General features: G+C 38.4%; 1 protein-coding gene across 1 annotated transcript; it reads left to right on the top strand.

Moving 5' to 3' along the window:
* On the top strand, positions 1-11244 carry ppp5c (protein phosphatase 5, catalytic subunit). Its single transcript, XM_080888157.1, has 14 exons — positions 1-68; positions 3826-3931; positions 5652-5893; positions 6516-6663; positions 6778-6899; positions 7009-7074; positions 7283-7381; positions 7528-7633; positions 8255-8397; positions 8711-8798; positions 8903-8943; positions 9061-9239; positions 9328-9409; positions 10111-11244. The coding sequence occupies exons 1-14, from the start codon at positions 33-35 to the stop codon at positions 10171-10173; spliced, it is 1521 nt and encodes a 506-aa protein (XP_080744283.1). The 5' UTR covers positions 1-32; the 3' UTR covers positions 10174-11244.
* The last annotated feature ends 883 nt before the right edge of the window (positions 11245-12127 follow it).

Below are 12127 nucleotides of genomic sequence, written 5' to 3'. Positions count from 1 at the left end.
GAAACACAGGAGAAAAACAGAAGAGGATTTTAATGTGGAAAGGTAAAGCAGCAGTGTTTTTTAAGCAGGTATGCATCACGTTTCTTTTCCATTTACATAAAATTTCCAACACTTTTCCTGAGGCACAAGTGAACATGCAATTTGTCATTTGGGGATGTTGGTTGACACACTAGCTGATGGCTACACCAATCAACAGGAGACTTTGTAATGCTGCTGTACAATGTGGGCAATCCCTGCAATTTATGACTCACACTGTCAGAAAAAAGCAGCAGGTTACAGTCAAAGCCAATGTCTAAACTAACCATGACGGAAATGAGAACTAGGATGGTAACTGAAGCTCATGGGGGTTTTTTTTATCACAACTTATCTTCAATTTGGCTTTAAGTCCTGTGCCCTGCCTACTAGAAAAACATGTGGTTCAAATAAACGTGACCCCCCACAGACTCCCTGAAGTCAAGCGCTCATTAGTGAATTATTTTCACAGAGTAGAGCAGAAGAAACTGTTGTTGTCTCAACTTATACATAATACTCGCCAGGTCTGATAAGATGGTTAAAGGGATATAGTAAAAGAGTTGGGGGGTAGGGCACAATCACACAATCGCTACTACTATGCGCTACAAAACAATAAATACTAAGAAGGTCTGGAACAAGCCTATGTAACAATATACTCCAAGCACTCTGAGACCTCATCATTTATTGGCTTGTGGACCTGGAATGTCACTCACATTCCCACTGACCTTCATCAGTGTCTGTCTCTGGTTGCTCGTATATCTCTGTGCTCCTCCGTTTGTGTTTGTTTTAACTTTCTCAGGACCCCCCCACCACCAAAACGCCCATGCATCGTGCACCCGAGAGGACAGCAATTTCCCTCTTCCCTCCTCCCACCAAGCCAGACTTTCTCTACCTCTCTCCCTCCCACACTGTCTCTCCCACTCACTGTCTGCGTTTACTCTCATGTGTGGCTGACGCTATAACGTCAGCTCATTCTCAGTCAATCTTGACGTGTTTTTTTTTTAATATATTTTTTTTCCATCCCTGAAGCGCTACTAGTAAAACCATCACAGACACGCCATGGCTCAGAAAGGCGGGCGAGTCATTGGTAATCTTCTAAGAGAAAGTGAACTCACACTGAGGTTAGTAAGTGTATGGTAGAGGTCACGGACAGTGAGTCACCCAAGTACTTGGCCTCTTATTCTTCATGGTGGGATGTCGCTTGTGAGTCACTGCAACAGACTGGACTGGGTTGTATACTCTGTGTCATATGCTTTTCTTCACCATGTCAAGTTCTGTTGAACTTCTAACCCTAACCAGTTAAAACCCAAATACACCAAACTGCAAAGCTATATCTGAAAGGGCTGATGTTCTGGTACACAAGACATATGTGACTATGTACATTGCTACTAGAAAAGGAAAGGTGTTTCTATTTAAATTTAGGTTCATGTGACATTTTACAAGCCAATTATATGAGACTGAGGTGCATCAGATGTCATGTGTGAGTGAAAACATTGTGGAGCTATGCACCTGTGCCTTGTCCCCTCATTAGTGTGTCTTGTTGCGTGCATACAACAGTGACAGAGAGAAATGTAAACCCCACATAGCCTGGAGGCATATGTAACATAAACAAAGTAACTGTGCCAGAGGCTGTACTTTTTTGTTATTGAGCCAACAATTTATTAAATGGGGAATTTTCTGTAGCTCAGTCAGGTGCATATTTAAAGACAGGGTATTTAAAGCAGTTAATCCAGACAGACCACGGCAAATTGTCCCACATATGAATCATTAAGTCAGTCTTTTACTAATTATTCTTTTGAAACAAATTACTCATCATCTTAAAATTTCAATGGTTAACCTCACGCGAGGCTTAAGGCTGCCTACAAAACAAACCGGTTTTATGTCTATATCAGTGAATGTATTTACTGACCCCTGCTGGCTGATAACCTAAAATAACTCAAACATGGATACAATTTGACATTGAAATTAGATTTGCAAGTCAAATGAAGAGCTGAACCAATATCAGCAAACACACAGTTTATGTGCAGTTTGTTACATAATGTGTCTCAGCTGAGTTAAATACAGATGCAGAATTAACTTTAATATGTGAAACTCAGAAATTGAGAAATATGTAAGAAAGAGAGGAAGGGAGAGTGAGAAAGGGTTATTTTCAAAGGTAAGGATTGTCCAGGAAGTAGATCTTTTAAAGGGGAAACTTAAAGCATAAAATCCTCATTTATTTTAGAGTTGTTGTTTGTTTTGTTTTTTAAATCAGTTATTGGATATTGAATCTATACATTACTGCAGAAATTTTGCTTTTGCACAACATTTTGGAAAACAAATTGAAGCCAAATTTTGCTTGCCTAAAGTTCATGGTGAAATTTAGGTTACACTGAGGGTAGCAAACCAATTTAAATAGAAGGTGATGATACTGATTACATTCACTCAGGGGAATTCTACCTGTCACATTAGCTTTAAAGTGTCTAAAGGATGAAAAGAATCTGTGACAGCTTATGTAACATCTGATTATCTCATTATTTTTTAAGGGAATACTGGAGTAGCAGCACAAGACAGCTGATCACAGCCTGCACACATATAAAAATCTCCTTGAATTGACAAAACAATTCACTATGCGACTTATTTCCAGGTGACTATTCTCTCACAGTTTCCCCAGCTACCAAATCCTACTTTAAATACTGTAGAAGGGAGAACAAACACTAGAGGGGCTTTTTATTTATTTATTTTTTATCACGGATGTGAACCTCAATTACAAAACCATACTTTCACTATTTACTGATAGGACACCAAAGGAAGTTATTAGTGGACACTGAAAAACACAAAAAACCCAACTAGCAAAATATTAATGTAACAAAGAAATGCATTTACTTTTTTAGGCACTCAAAGCACAAAACGTGCTTATTGCAAACTAGTCTAAAGCAGTGGTAGGAAACCATGTGTGTATGGGATTTGCATGTGTTTTCCACACTCACTGAAATCACTGCTCAGGTAACTAATCTTATAACCCCACAAGTTCCTCTTTTGATTTTTATTGGATTCTCAGCTGACTCTAAATTATATTAATTTCAGATAAATCAGAATAATTGGAATCTAATTTGGTTGTTATTGGGATCTTTTAAATTGTGGGTATTTTTGCTTTCATTTGCAAAGCACAAATATATATAGCACTTACATATTTATAATGCACTTATAACATGCATGTCTTCGGACCCTGGCAGAAAGACAGAGTACTAAGAGGAAATCACTACAGGTACTTTAGAGTGAGTCAAACATGCAAACTACACACAACGAGCCCCCTGCCAGGATTTGAACCAGAAGCCTTCTTAACTAAGGACAGCACTAACCACTCCACCACTATGCTAACCTGTTTCAGATCTCCTGGCACCCTCTCAGCTCGGTTCCTTGGGTGCACCATATATGATAACGGCTATGCTGTTTTAGTATTTTACTGTTTAGAAATTCTTCCACGATCAGTCAAACCAGATGGTGTCTGTCCCTGCAGAAACCTGGGCAAATGTGATGAGAACACAGATATCGCTCATGACAGTGTCAAGCTCTACCACTTGTCACCACTATCCCATAGAAATACACATGTAACTCATAATAAATCCAGAATTATTTATTCCAGAAATAATTTAACCCACATTGGTGGATCTGAAATTGGGTATAACATCAATGTTATTAACTTTGACCCGAACAGTGTGCAAGGGTTACATGTTGTAGTTTCGTAATGTCGCACGTATGATCACCCCGTAAAATTACTTTCAATATGACAAATGGTAAAAACTACACCTAACTTTGCGACCTTTACGACAGTCCATCCCAATGGCGCACATATCGGAAAACGGCAGTGAGAAGAAGATGGCGGAGGGAGGTAACGATGCCGAGCTACTCAAGGAGAAGGCGAATAAGTACTTTAAAGGTAATTTCTAAAACCTGTCAAGTCAGTGTGTTTTTTCAGTATTTTTTTTATAATTTGACACTGTGACCATTGGTTAGCAGCGGCGTGATTGTGTTGCAGTACACCTCAAGCAAAGCCGGTCGCAAATACTAAGCTAGTGTTGCTCAGAGAGCATGCTAATGGTAAACCCCATTCATTGGGATCCGCGGCACTGATGGGTAACAGCAGCTAGCTAGTAGCCACTACACTCAGCAGCGACAGCACCGACGTTAACCCATGCCGTCACTCGTGTCGTGTATATTACACCACCAACTTCCCTATTTATCCAATGTCTCGAAGTTATAAGGTTTATGACCATGCGCTGTGTTTAACAGTCACTGATTTGTTTCCATTTAGCCGCCGCAGCGGGTTAATATTGTAGTTTAAGGTGAGGTTCACATAGAACTAGAATTTTCTGTTAGCCGGCGGCTGCTTGAACAGGAAGAGCAGCGAGGCAGAGCTCCCTAAACTCATGGCAGCAGTTACGAAATCTTCAATGCAACTCAACTCTTATTCGTTTATCTGAAATGCAATTAGATTTCAAGTCACTGAAGAGGCGCTTTTAATATCGTACGATTAGCATTGAAACGTGGTAGTCACGTTGCGCCCCCATTCAAAACACATAGATAATGAAAGTGTCTGTTAAGCAACCGGCGCTAGGGTTTCTAGTTCATTTAGGTAGATTCCTTAGTAAATCAAAGCATATAAAATCCAGCTTGGACACAGTGGTGATCTGTGAAACATGCATATGAGGTTATCAGCCGTCATTCACATTTTGTATTAAGTACATTGTCCAGGATGTATTTTTCACGCCCACGACAGGTCTGTCTGTCGCTGGTTAATTGGGAAACTTCTGCGGGGTTGATACTGATGAGTCAGAGTACCGGTAGGTGCAAAGAAAAGACTGTTATGTGAGGGACGGGGTGGTATTTTTCTGCTTTATAATTCATATAACCATGTTAGACATGCACTCCCCGGGGTTGCAGTCCCATTACTTTCCTAATATAAGACACATTTTTTCCTGGTGTCAGATTCTAGAATAGAATTGTCATTTTACATGTACAATGAAATTGTGGGTGCTCCACACCAACTGTGCTGGAATGAAATATAAATGGTAGATAGCAGGAATAAATAGCCAACAGGAGAAATATATACAATCAAGAGGGATATATATAAACAAAAGAAATATATGGCACACATTAGAAAGCAAATATGGTCTAGAACTAGTACGTTTTGGCAGTTTTATTTTCTTAGTTGTATATATTGCAAAACTTGTAAAACCTGCTTTAGTTTGTTGTCTGTTTGTAAAGGTGGGGATATGATTTCTTCATAAACAATGCTGAATTAAAAAAAAAAATTCTTAATATGTTTGGTGACTGGTCTGCATATAGTTTATGCCCTTCAAAATAAACCCATTAAATATATATGTGTATATATTATGTTTGTGTGTGTGTCTGTGTGTATAAATAGTTATGTTAAATAATCGTGATTGACCAAAATGATCAACAATTTATTTTTGCTATAATTCAACAGTCCTATGATTAAGAAAACCATGTATCATGGCAGTGATATACACTGCTAAACACACACCATTGTAGTTTTTACAATTTCTTTCACTAGTGGGTAACTCATTACGTTATGTTTGAGTGTATGATCAAGGTCCAGTTAAACTCCAACTTTGTTTTTTCTTTTCCTTATTCAGAAAAAGACTATGAAAATGCAATCAAGTACTACTCAGAAGCCTTGGAACTCAATCCATCCAATGCCATATACTACAGCAACCGAAGCCTGGCATACCTACGCACAGAGTGCTATGGTTATGCCCTGGCGGATGCCACAAAGGCCCTGGAAGTAGACAAAAACTACATTAAGGGATATTACCGCCGTGCCACCTCCAACATGGCACTGGGCAAATTTAAAGCTGCACTAAAAGACTACGAAACGGTAAGAAGCAATAGCATTTTTTATTATTAGAAATCACATCATGTACACTTGCCATCCAGTCTAACCTTGAATAGAACAAAGTACAGAGCTCTCCACTTCCATCTGTTGCTCTGTCACCACCAGTTAGGCTCTTTGTGTTGCCTTAACAGCACAAAGTGGGGATTATCCTGTAATCCTGTCATGATGCCAATTAGATCCAGTTTGAAGGCTCTCATACCACAGTTAATGGGGTTTGTGCCTTCCTCATAATAAGCAATATAATTTAAATATAACGATAGACCTTAGGGATCTCTGAAGTTCTGTCTTAGTCTCTAGTTTATTGCACAAACCAGACCACTAACCATGATATTTCAAAAAGCATATTCAACGCTTCTGTAAGCAAAGAAGGGTTGGGGCTAGATTTAAATGTGTATAACTCTTAAGAGATATGGGACAGAACATCATGTGACTAAAACCATTGTTCATTTTACGTATGTTAATTGAGAGATTTGATCCTTTATGTTTCTGTTTCTATTTATATTCTCAGCTTTGCATCTATACAAAGTCCTTGTCCCTATGTATGCTTTAATGCCAGTTAAAGGTTAACCAGGGTGTTTATTTCATGTCTCTGTCCTGATAATAGGTAGTGAGGGTTCGACCGAATGACAAGGATGCAAGGATGAAGTATCAAGAATGTAACAAGATTGTGAAACAGAAGGCTTTTGAGAGAGCCATTGCCAGCGACGAGACAAAGAAATCTGTTGTTGACTCTTTGGACATTGAAAACATGAGTATGTTTGCTTTCTTATTTGAGGAATATACATTAGTGTCATATAATAATATTTAATTCAGAAGGTAATAAGGTGAAAGATGTGATGTGAACCATATTAATCTTGACTGTGCAGCGATTGAGGATGACTATACAGGCCCAAAACTTGAAGACGGGAAGGTAACATTGAAGTTCATGAAAGAGATGATGGATTGGTTCAAAGATCAGAAGAAACTGCACAGAAAGTGTGCTTATCAGGTAACCATAGTTATTTATATGACATATAGTAGAGTAAGACAAGGAAATGGAAATATGTGTATGCTTCAAATTAAACTGGTATGTATGTATGTATTTCTTTTTTTCCCAGATTTTGGTGCAAGTTAAAGATGTTCTGTCAAAACTGCCAAGTCTTGTTGAAATCACGTTAAAAGAGGTGAGGATTTTTCTTCATATACTCAAGAATGAAGTGAAGTTTTTTTAGTTCACAAGTAATGAGTACAAAATTAGAGCGTGGTCATATTTTATAAGTGCTAACACTAACAAAACCCATAATGGGAGTACAGGTAGTAGATGATTGTACATGGCCATTTTTTAAAGTTCTCCATTCTTTGTTAAAGATGTTCTGTTTCTCTTTGTCACAGACAGAAAAAATAACTATTTGTGGGGACACTCATGGCCAATACTACGATCTCCTCAACATCTTCAAGTTGAACGGCTTACCTTCTGACACCAACCCTTATGTATCCTTTGTTTTTGCTGACGCTCACACACATTGGTTTTAAATTTGTGTTCACTGGAGTACTTTTCTGTGTCTAAAATTGTAACAGTCAGATGCCACAAACTTGTCCAGAACTTGTGCGTCATAATGCTTAACCACAGCATTCAGCTGTTCAATGGTGACTTTGTGGATCGTGGCTCTTTCTCTGTTGAGGTCATTCTTACCCTTTTTGGCTTCAAGCTGCTCTACCCCAACAACTTCCACTTGCTTAGAGGTGAGAGCGCTCAAGAGTGTTGTGCATGGATCTCAGGCTGCTGTAACGTGCGATATTGTACATCATGATAACTACATATCTCTGTTGGCATTGGGTTTAAAGGCATCTACTGCAAAGTCCTATAATTTATCAGTAATTTAACACCTTTCATGATTAACTGAACATATTGATAGAATATCAAACAACAACTGCTATGGCATTATGTTCAAATAGTCTATGTATTGTAAATATAAATATTGTAAATATTGTTTTGAAGAATAGTCAACTAAACAAGAAAGGTTCATGTTTTACTTTAATGGAATACAGACCACTAACCACACAAATTTGTACCATTAGATGGTGCAACATGTCAGTGCAACATTTATTTAACCACACAAGAAACTGGGAGTAAATTCTAGTTCATAGCAGCAATGTGGTGAATGGCAGAAGTTGTTAAATAGGGGGTGAAATGCTGTCACCTAGTGGTGAAAGTTTAAATTCTGCAGAAGGTAATCGCAAACAACTCTTCTAAAGAGCGATACCCAGAAGTCATTTGCTGGATAATTGATCCTCCATAGTAATGACTGATTAAAATATTTAAGTGTCCTGTGTAATCCGCAGTAACCACTTTTAAATCTGCAGGTAACCATGAGACGGACAACATGAACCAGATGTATGGATTTGAAGGGGAGGTCAAAGCCAAGTACACAGCCCAGATGTTTCAGCTTTTCAGCGAGGTCTTCCAGTGGCTTCCTCTTGCACAGTGTATCAACAATAAAGTACTGGTAAGCTTTGAGAATGTGAACTAAAAGGTGACACTGGCGAGTAATTTATTTGTGCTTAAGGTGTGAATATGTATGGATTTAATTCTTATGGTTGTCATTTAAGTGGAAGTTAATTCAAAATGATGAGATATAAAGTATATAGGAGTATGCTAATGTATGTAATTTCTGTCACCTCAGTTATGCTTCTGAAATAGTATGTGTTGTTAAGATAACTTACTGATTACTATTTTTTTGTATTCATCACTTTTCTTGCACAATGTTTCATGTGTTTTTATTGCTGTACTCACAGTTCTAATTAAATTCTCCATGTCAGGTTATGCACGGTGGGCTGTTCAGTGAAGATGGTGTCACATTGGAAGACTTAAGGAAGATTGACAGGAATAGACAGCCTCCAGACTCAGGTGGGGCCAGACTCTTAAGTCATTATCAGTTTAAATTGCTATAAGAAATATCCTTTAAAAGGGATGACAAGTATAATTTAACACTTTTCCCCATGCGTTCACAGGTCCTATGTGTGACCTCCTCTGGTCAGATCCACAGCCACAGGTGAGTTCTCACCCACAGGTTTATACTGAAGCATAATTCAGTGCTTCCTACAGATCTGGATGCAATTTGTGGCAGTACCTGCTTTATAGTTTGTGTCTCTCTCTCCCTCTTACACAGAATGGCCGGTCGATCAGTAAGCGAGGGGTGAGTTGCCAGTTTGGGCCCGATGTGACGGAGCGCTTCCTGGAGCAGAACAAGCTGGATTTCATTGTGCGTAGTCATGAGGTCAAAGCTGAGGGGTACGAGGTCACTCACTCAGGGAAGTGCATCACCGTGTTCTCAGCACCCAACTACTGGTAAGTAATCAAGTTACCTAACTTAAGTGTTGACTGTTAAAAAAGTGGCACATTTTAACTGTTGTATTCTCCTTTTTTTTCCCCTCAGTGATCAGATGGGAAACAAAGGAGCATATATCCACCTCAGGGGATCAGACCTCAAACCAGAATTTCACCAGTTCACAGCTGTGGTTAGTGTCCTGTTATCTTGAGTTTAATAAAATCAATATAATATAATAATAATAATGATGATGATATAGAAATAAATAGTTATTTAATAAATAAAACAGTGCAGGCAGTGTCTCCTAAAAGATTAAAAATTTACCCGTAATACATAAAGTGCATGTTGAGGTTTAGTCAGTAAGGTACATCACTTTCAGGTCCTTAATTAAAAGAAGCGATATCTCAGATGTTTCTACATGAAACAGGGATTGAATTGCGCTAATGGAAAAGTGGTTGAAGTGTAACAAAAACTTAAAAGTACTTCATTCTCATTAACAAAAATTTTAAACATAAGAAACCTAGAAACAACATTGATATTATATCACTTAAGTGGATATTTTAATGAAGATCATCACTATACAAATTTTGAATATGTGGTTAGCTTAATGCACAGTGACATCTGCTGGACTACTGAGATGAACTTCTCCCTCATGTTTAGGCCATTTTTTTCCCTATTCCTAATTTATAAGTAATCTGACAATTTGTGAAAATGATGCATTAGAAATCATAACACCCTGAGATGAGCAGTGGAGTCATATATTATCCTAACCAAGTGGAATAAAGCCGAAAACATTAAACTACTATTAACTGCTAAAAGTTTAGCTAGTAGTGTCTTAAGAGTTTTAAAAATCTTCTTAAATTGGAATCTAATTCTCATCTCCTTTTACAGCCTCATCCGAATGTCAAGCCCATGGCATATGCCAACACGCTAATGCAGTTGGGGATGATGTAGAGACCCATCTAATCTGTCTGTGACACTGATGACCTCTCATCGGATCCGAACCATCCCAGCCACCTCGTTCCTTCCAGCGCTCGGACATGCTGTTGTTCATGCTTAGCCTAAGGGATCCCTCTCCCTAAAAAACTTCAGCTAGTTGTACGCATAAAGTGTGTGGTTTAGTTCGGATGGGAAGAGATCACTTAGACCAGCCCAGTCCAGGCCTGGATATACTCCTTCACATTACCGGCTAAAACTGAAAAATTACAATTTCCGTTGTCCCTTTGCCTGCTTTTGTGTTCCATCAGTGGGTACAAAAACAACCACAACATTTTCTGACGAGTTTCCTTCAAGCTGCTTTGTTTCTAAATATGTGAGCTCCTCAGACGGCATCATATAGCTGGTATTTACCAAAGATCTGTAATGAAAATGATTGTTCAGTTTTTGCAAGGTGCATCTTGTGACTCTGAAACCTAGCATTGTATACTGTTGGCCTGCATACACAGAGATTAGAGCTTTGGAAACTGGTTGAAAAGCAGCATGTCTATCAGTGTTTCTCAAACCACTCTGCAGTATGTCGGTTTATTTCTCACAAATCCAAAATCTTATTACATGTATGATTCCAGTCTAAAAAACAGATATTAAGTCTCTGGGTGCACACTGAAAGGTGCTGTTTGCCATTAGTGGTGTATTTAGCTGGTTCGGTCACGTGCACTGCTTCCCAGTAAGGAAGATACTGCTGCTCTCCATGTGTTCATCTCCTCGGTCGTCATTGTGCCACTGACCCAGCGGTTCCCGCACAGTCCACTCTCTCCAAACTAGCTTGTAAAGCAAACACTGTTGGCAGTCTCCAATACATGTTCAATTACCAGTGACTTATTAACCCCGTATGTGAATTTCTTCAGTACACAAACATCAGAAATGCAATCCTGTCTTGAAACGCACAGCTGCATTGTCCAGTGGCCCTCAACTTTTTAGATAAAGAAATACACTGATGTGTATGTATATAACTGTATCATTTAAAGATTCTGTGTAATGTTTGGAGAAAAATATTGAATAAAAAAGCCAGTCCAGTGATTTTAGAAACATGCCTATATCTTTATTTACGTCAGCTAATAGTCTAAGCTTGCAGCTTTGCAGTTTCAACAAGCTTCAAATATATTACCTTGTTTTGTTTAATTACAATGATCAGATTGTTTTTTCAATAAAATACTTAATATATGTTTCAGAAACAGCAAAGGCTACAAATAAGAATGCTATGGAAAGTATAGATCACAAAGGACTGGAAAAGCAATGGAAGACAGCAGGTTTGATAAGTTTTTTTTCTTCAAAAATTATTCATTTTGTTTCTGATTTCATATCCATGGAAAATATGGAAGATGGCAAGGAGTATTAAATTGGAGACTAAATGAAGTAAATAATAATCACAGATCCAAACTCAAGCCAATACGTGGGTAGCAAAGAGCAAGAGTGGAGGAGATGCTATTAGCTATAAATACATTAGCTAATATTTAAAACAAAATGTAAAAAATAGATGGGGACAAGCTAGCAGAAAGAGCAGTGTACAGTACTGTGCAAAAGTTTTGAACCCCTCTTAATTGCATCATATTTTGCTTCCAAGGAACTAGAGCAAATAACTTATCCAGGCTTACTGAAGATCTGAAGAGTCACACAAGAACTGAACTAAATATCAGTGGTAACAGGTTTACTATTGTAATGAATCCAAATGTGAAACTCTTCTGTACGGAGGATCTCAGGAAAAAGGTGCAACACTGGGTGTCTACAGCCATCTGTAAAGCATGGCTCTGTCATGGTCTGCATTGTTTGGAAACAAAATGCTGGAAATATGAATACAGTCAGAGTTTGATGCACCATCTTCACTGAGAAGGAAACAAACGGCAGACAATATCAAAAGAGCTCCGAAGCCTGGTGAGATAGTCCTGAAGAAATGACAAGAAAGCAGCCGAAC

This window comes from Rhamphochromis sp. 'chilingali', assembly GCF_963969265.1.
Source record: "Rhamphochromis sp. 'chilingali' genome assembly, chromosome: 8".
Taxonomy (NCBI): Eukaryota; Metazoa; Chordata; class Actinopteri; order Cichliformes; family Cichlidae; genus Rhamphochromis; species Rhamphochromis sp. 'chilingali'.
The sequence above is the reverse complement of the archived record's forward strand: the minus strand, read 5'-3'. Positions and strand labels throughout refer to the sequence as shown.

Excerpts from the sequence above, each read along its gene's own strand:
- ppp5c (XM_080888157.1), top strand. The coding sequence starts at position 33 with ATGTGGAAAGGTAAAGCAGCAGTGTTTTTTAAGCAG. Across the intron at positions 7,075-7,282 it reads TTGAAATCACGTTAAAAGAG|ACAGAAAAAATAACTATTTG; the intron begins GTGAGGATTTTT and ends TCTTTGTCACAG. Across the intron at positions 8,799-8,902 it reads TAGACAGCCTCCAGACTCAG|GTCCTATGTGTGACCTCCTC; the intron begins GTGGGGCCAGAC and ends ATGCGTTCACAG.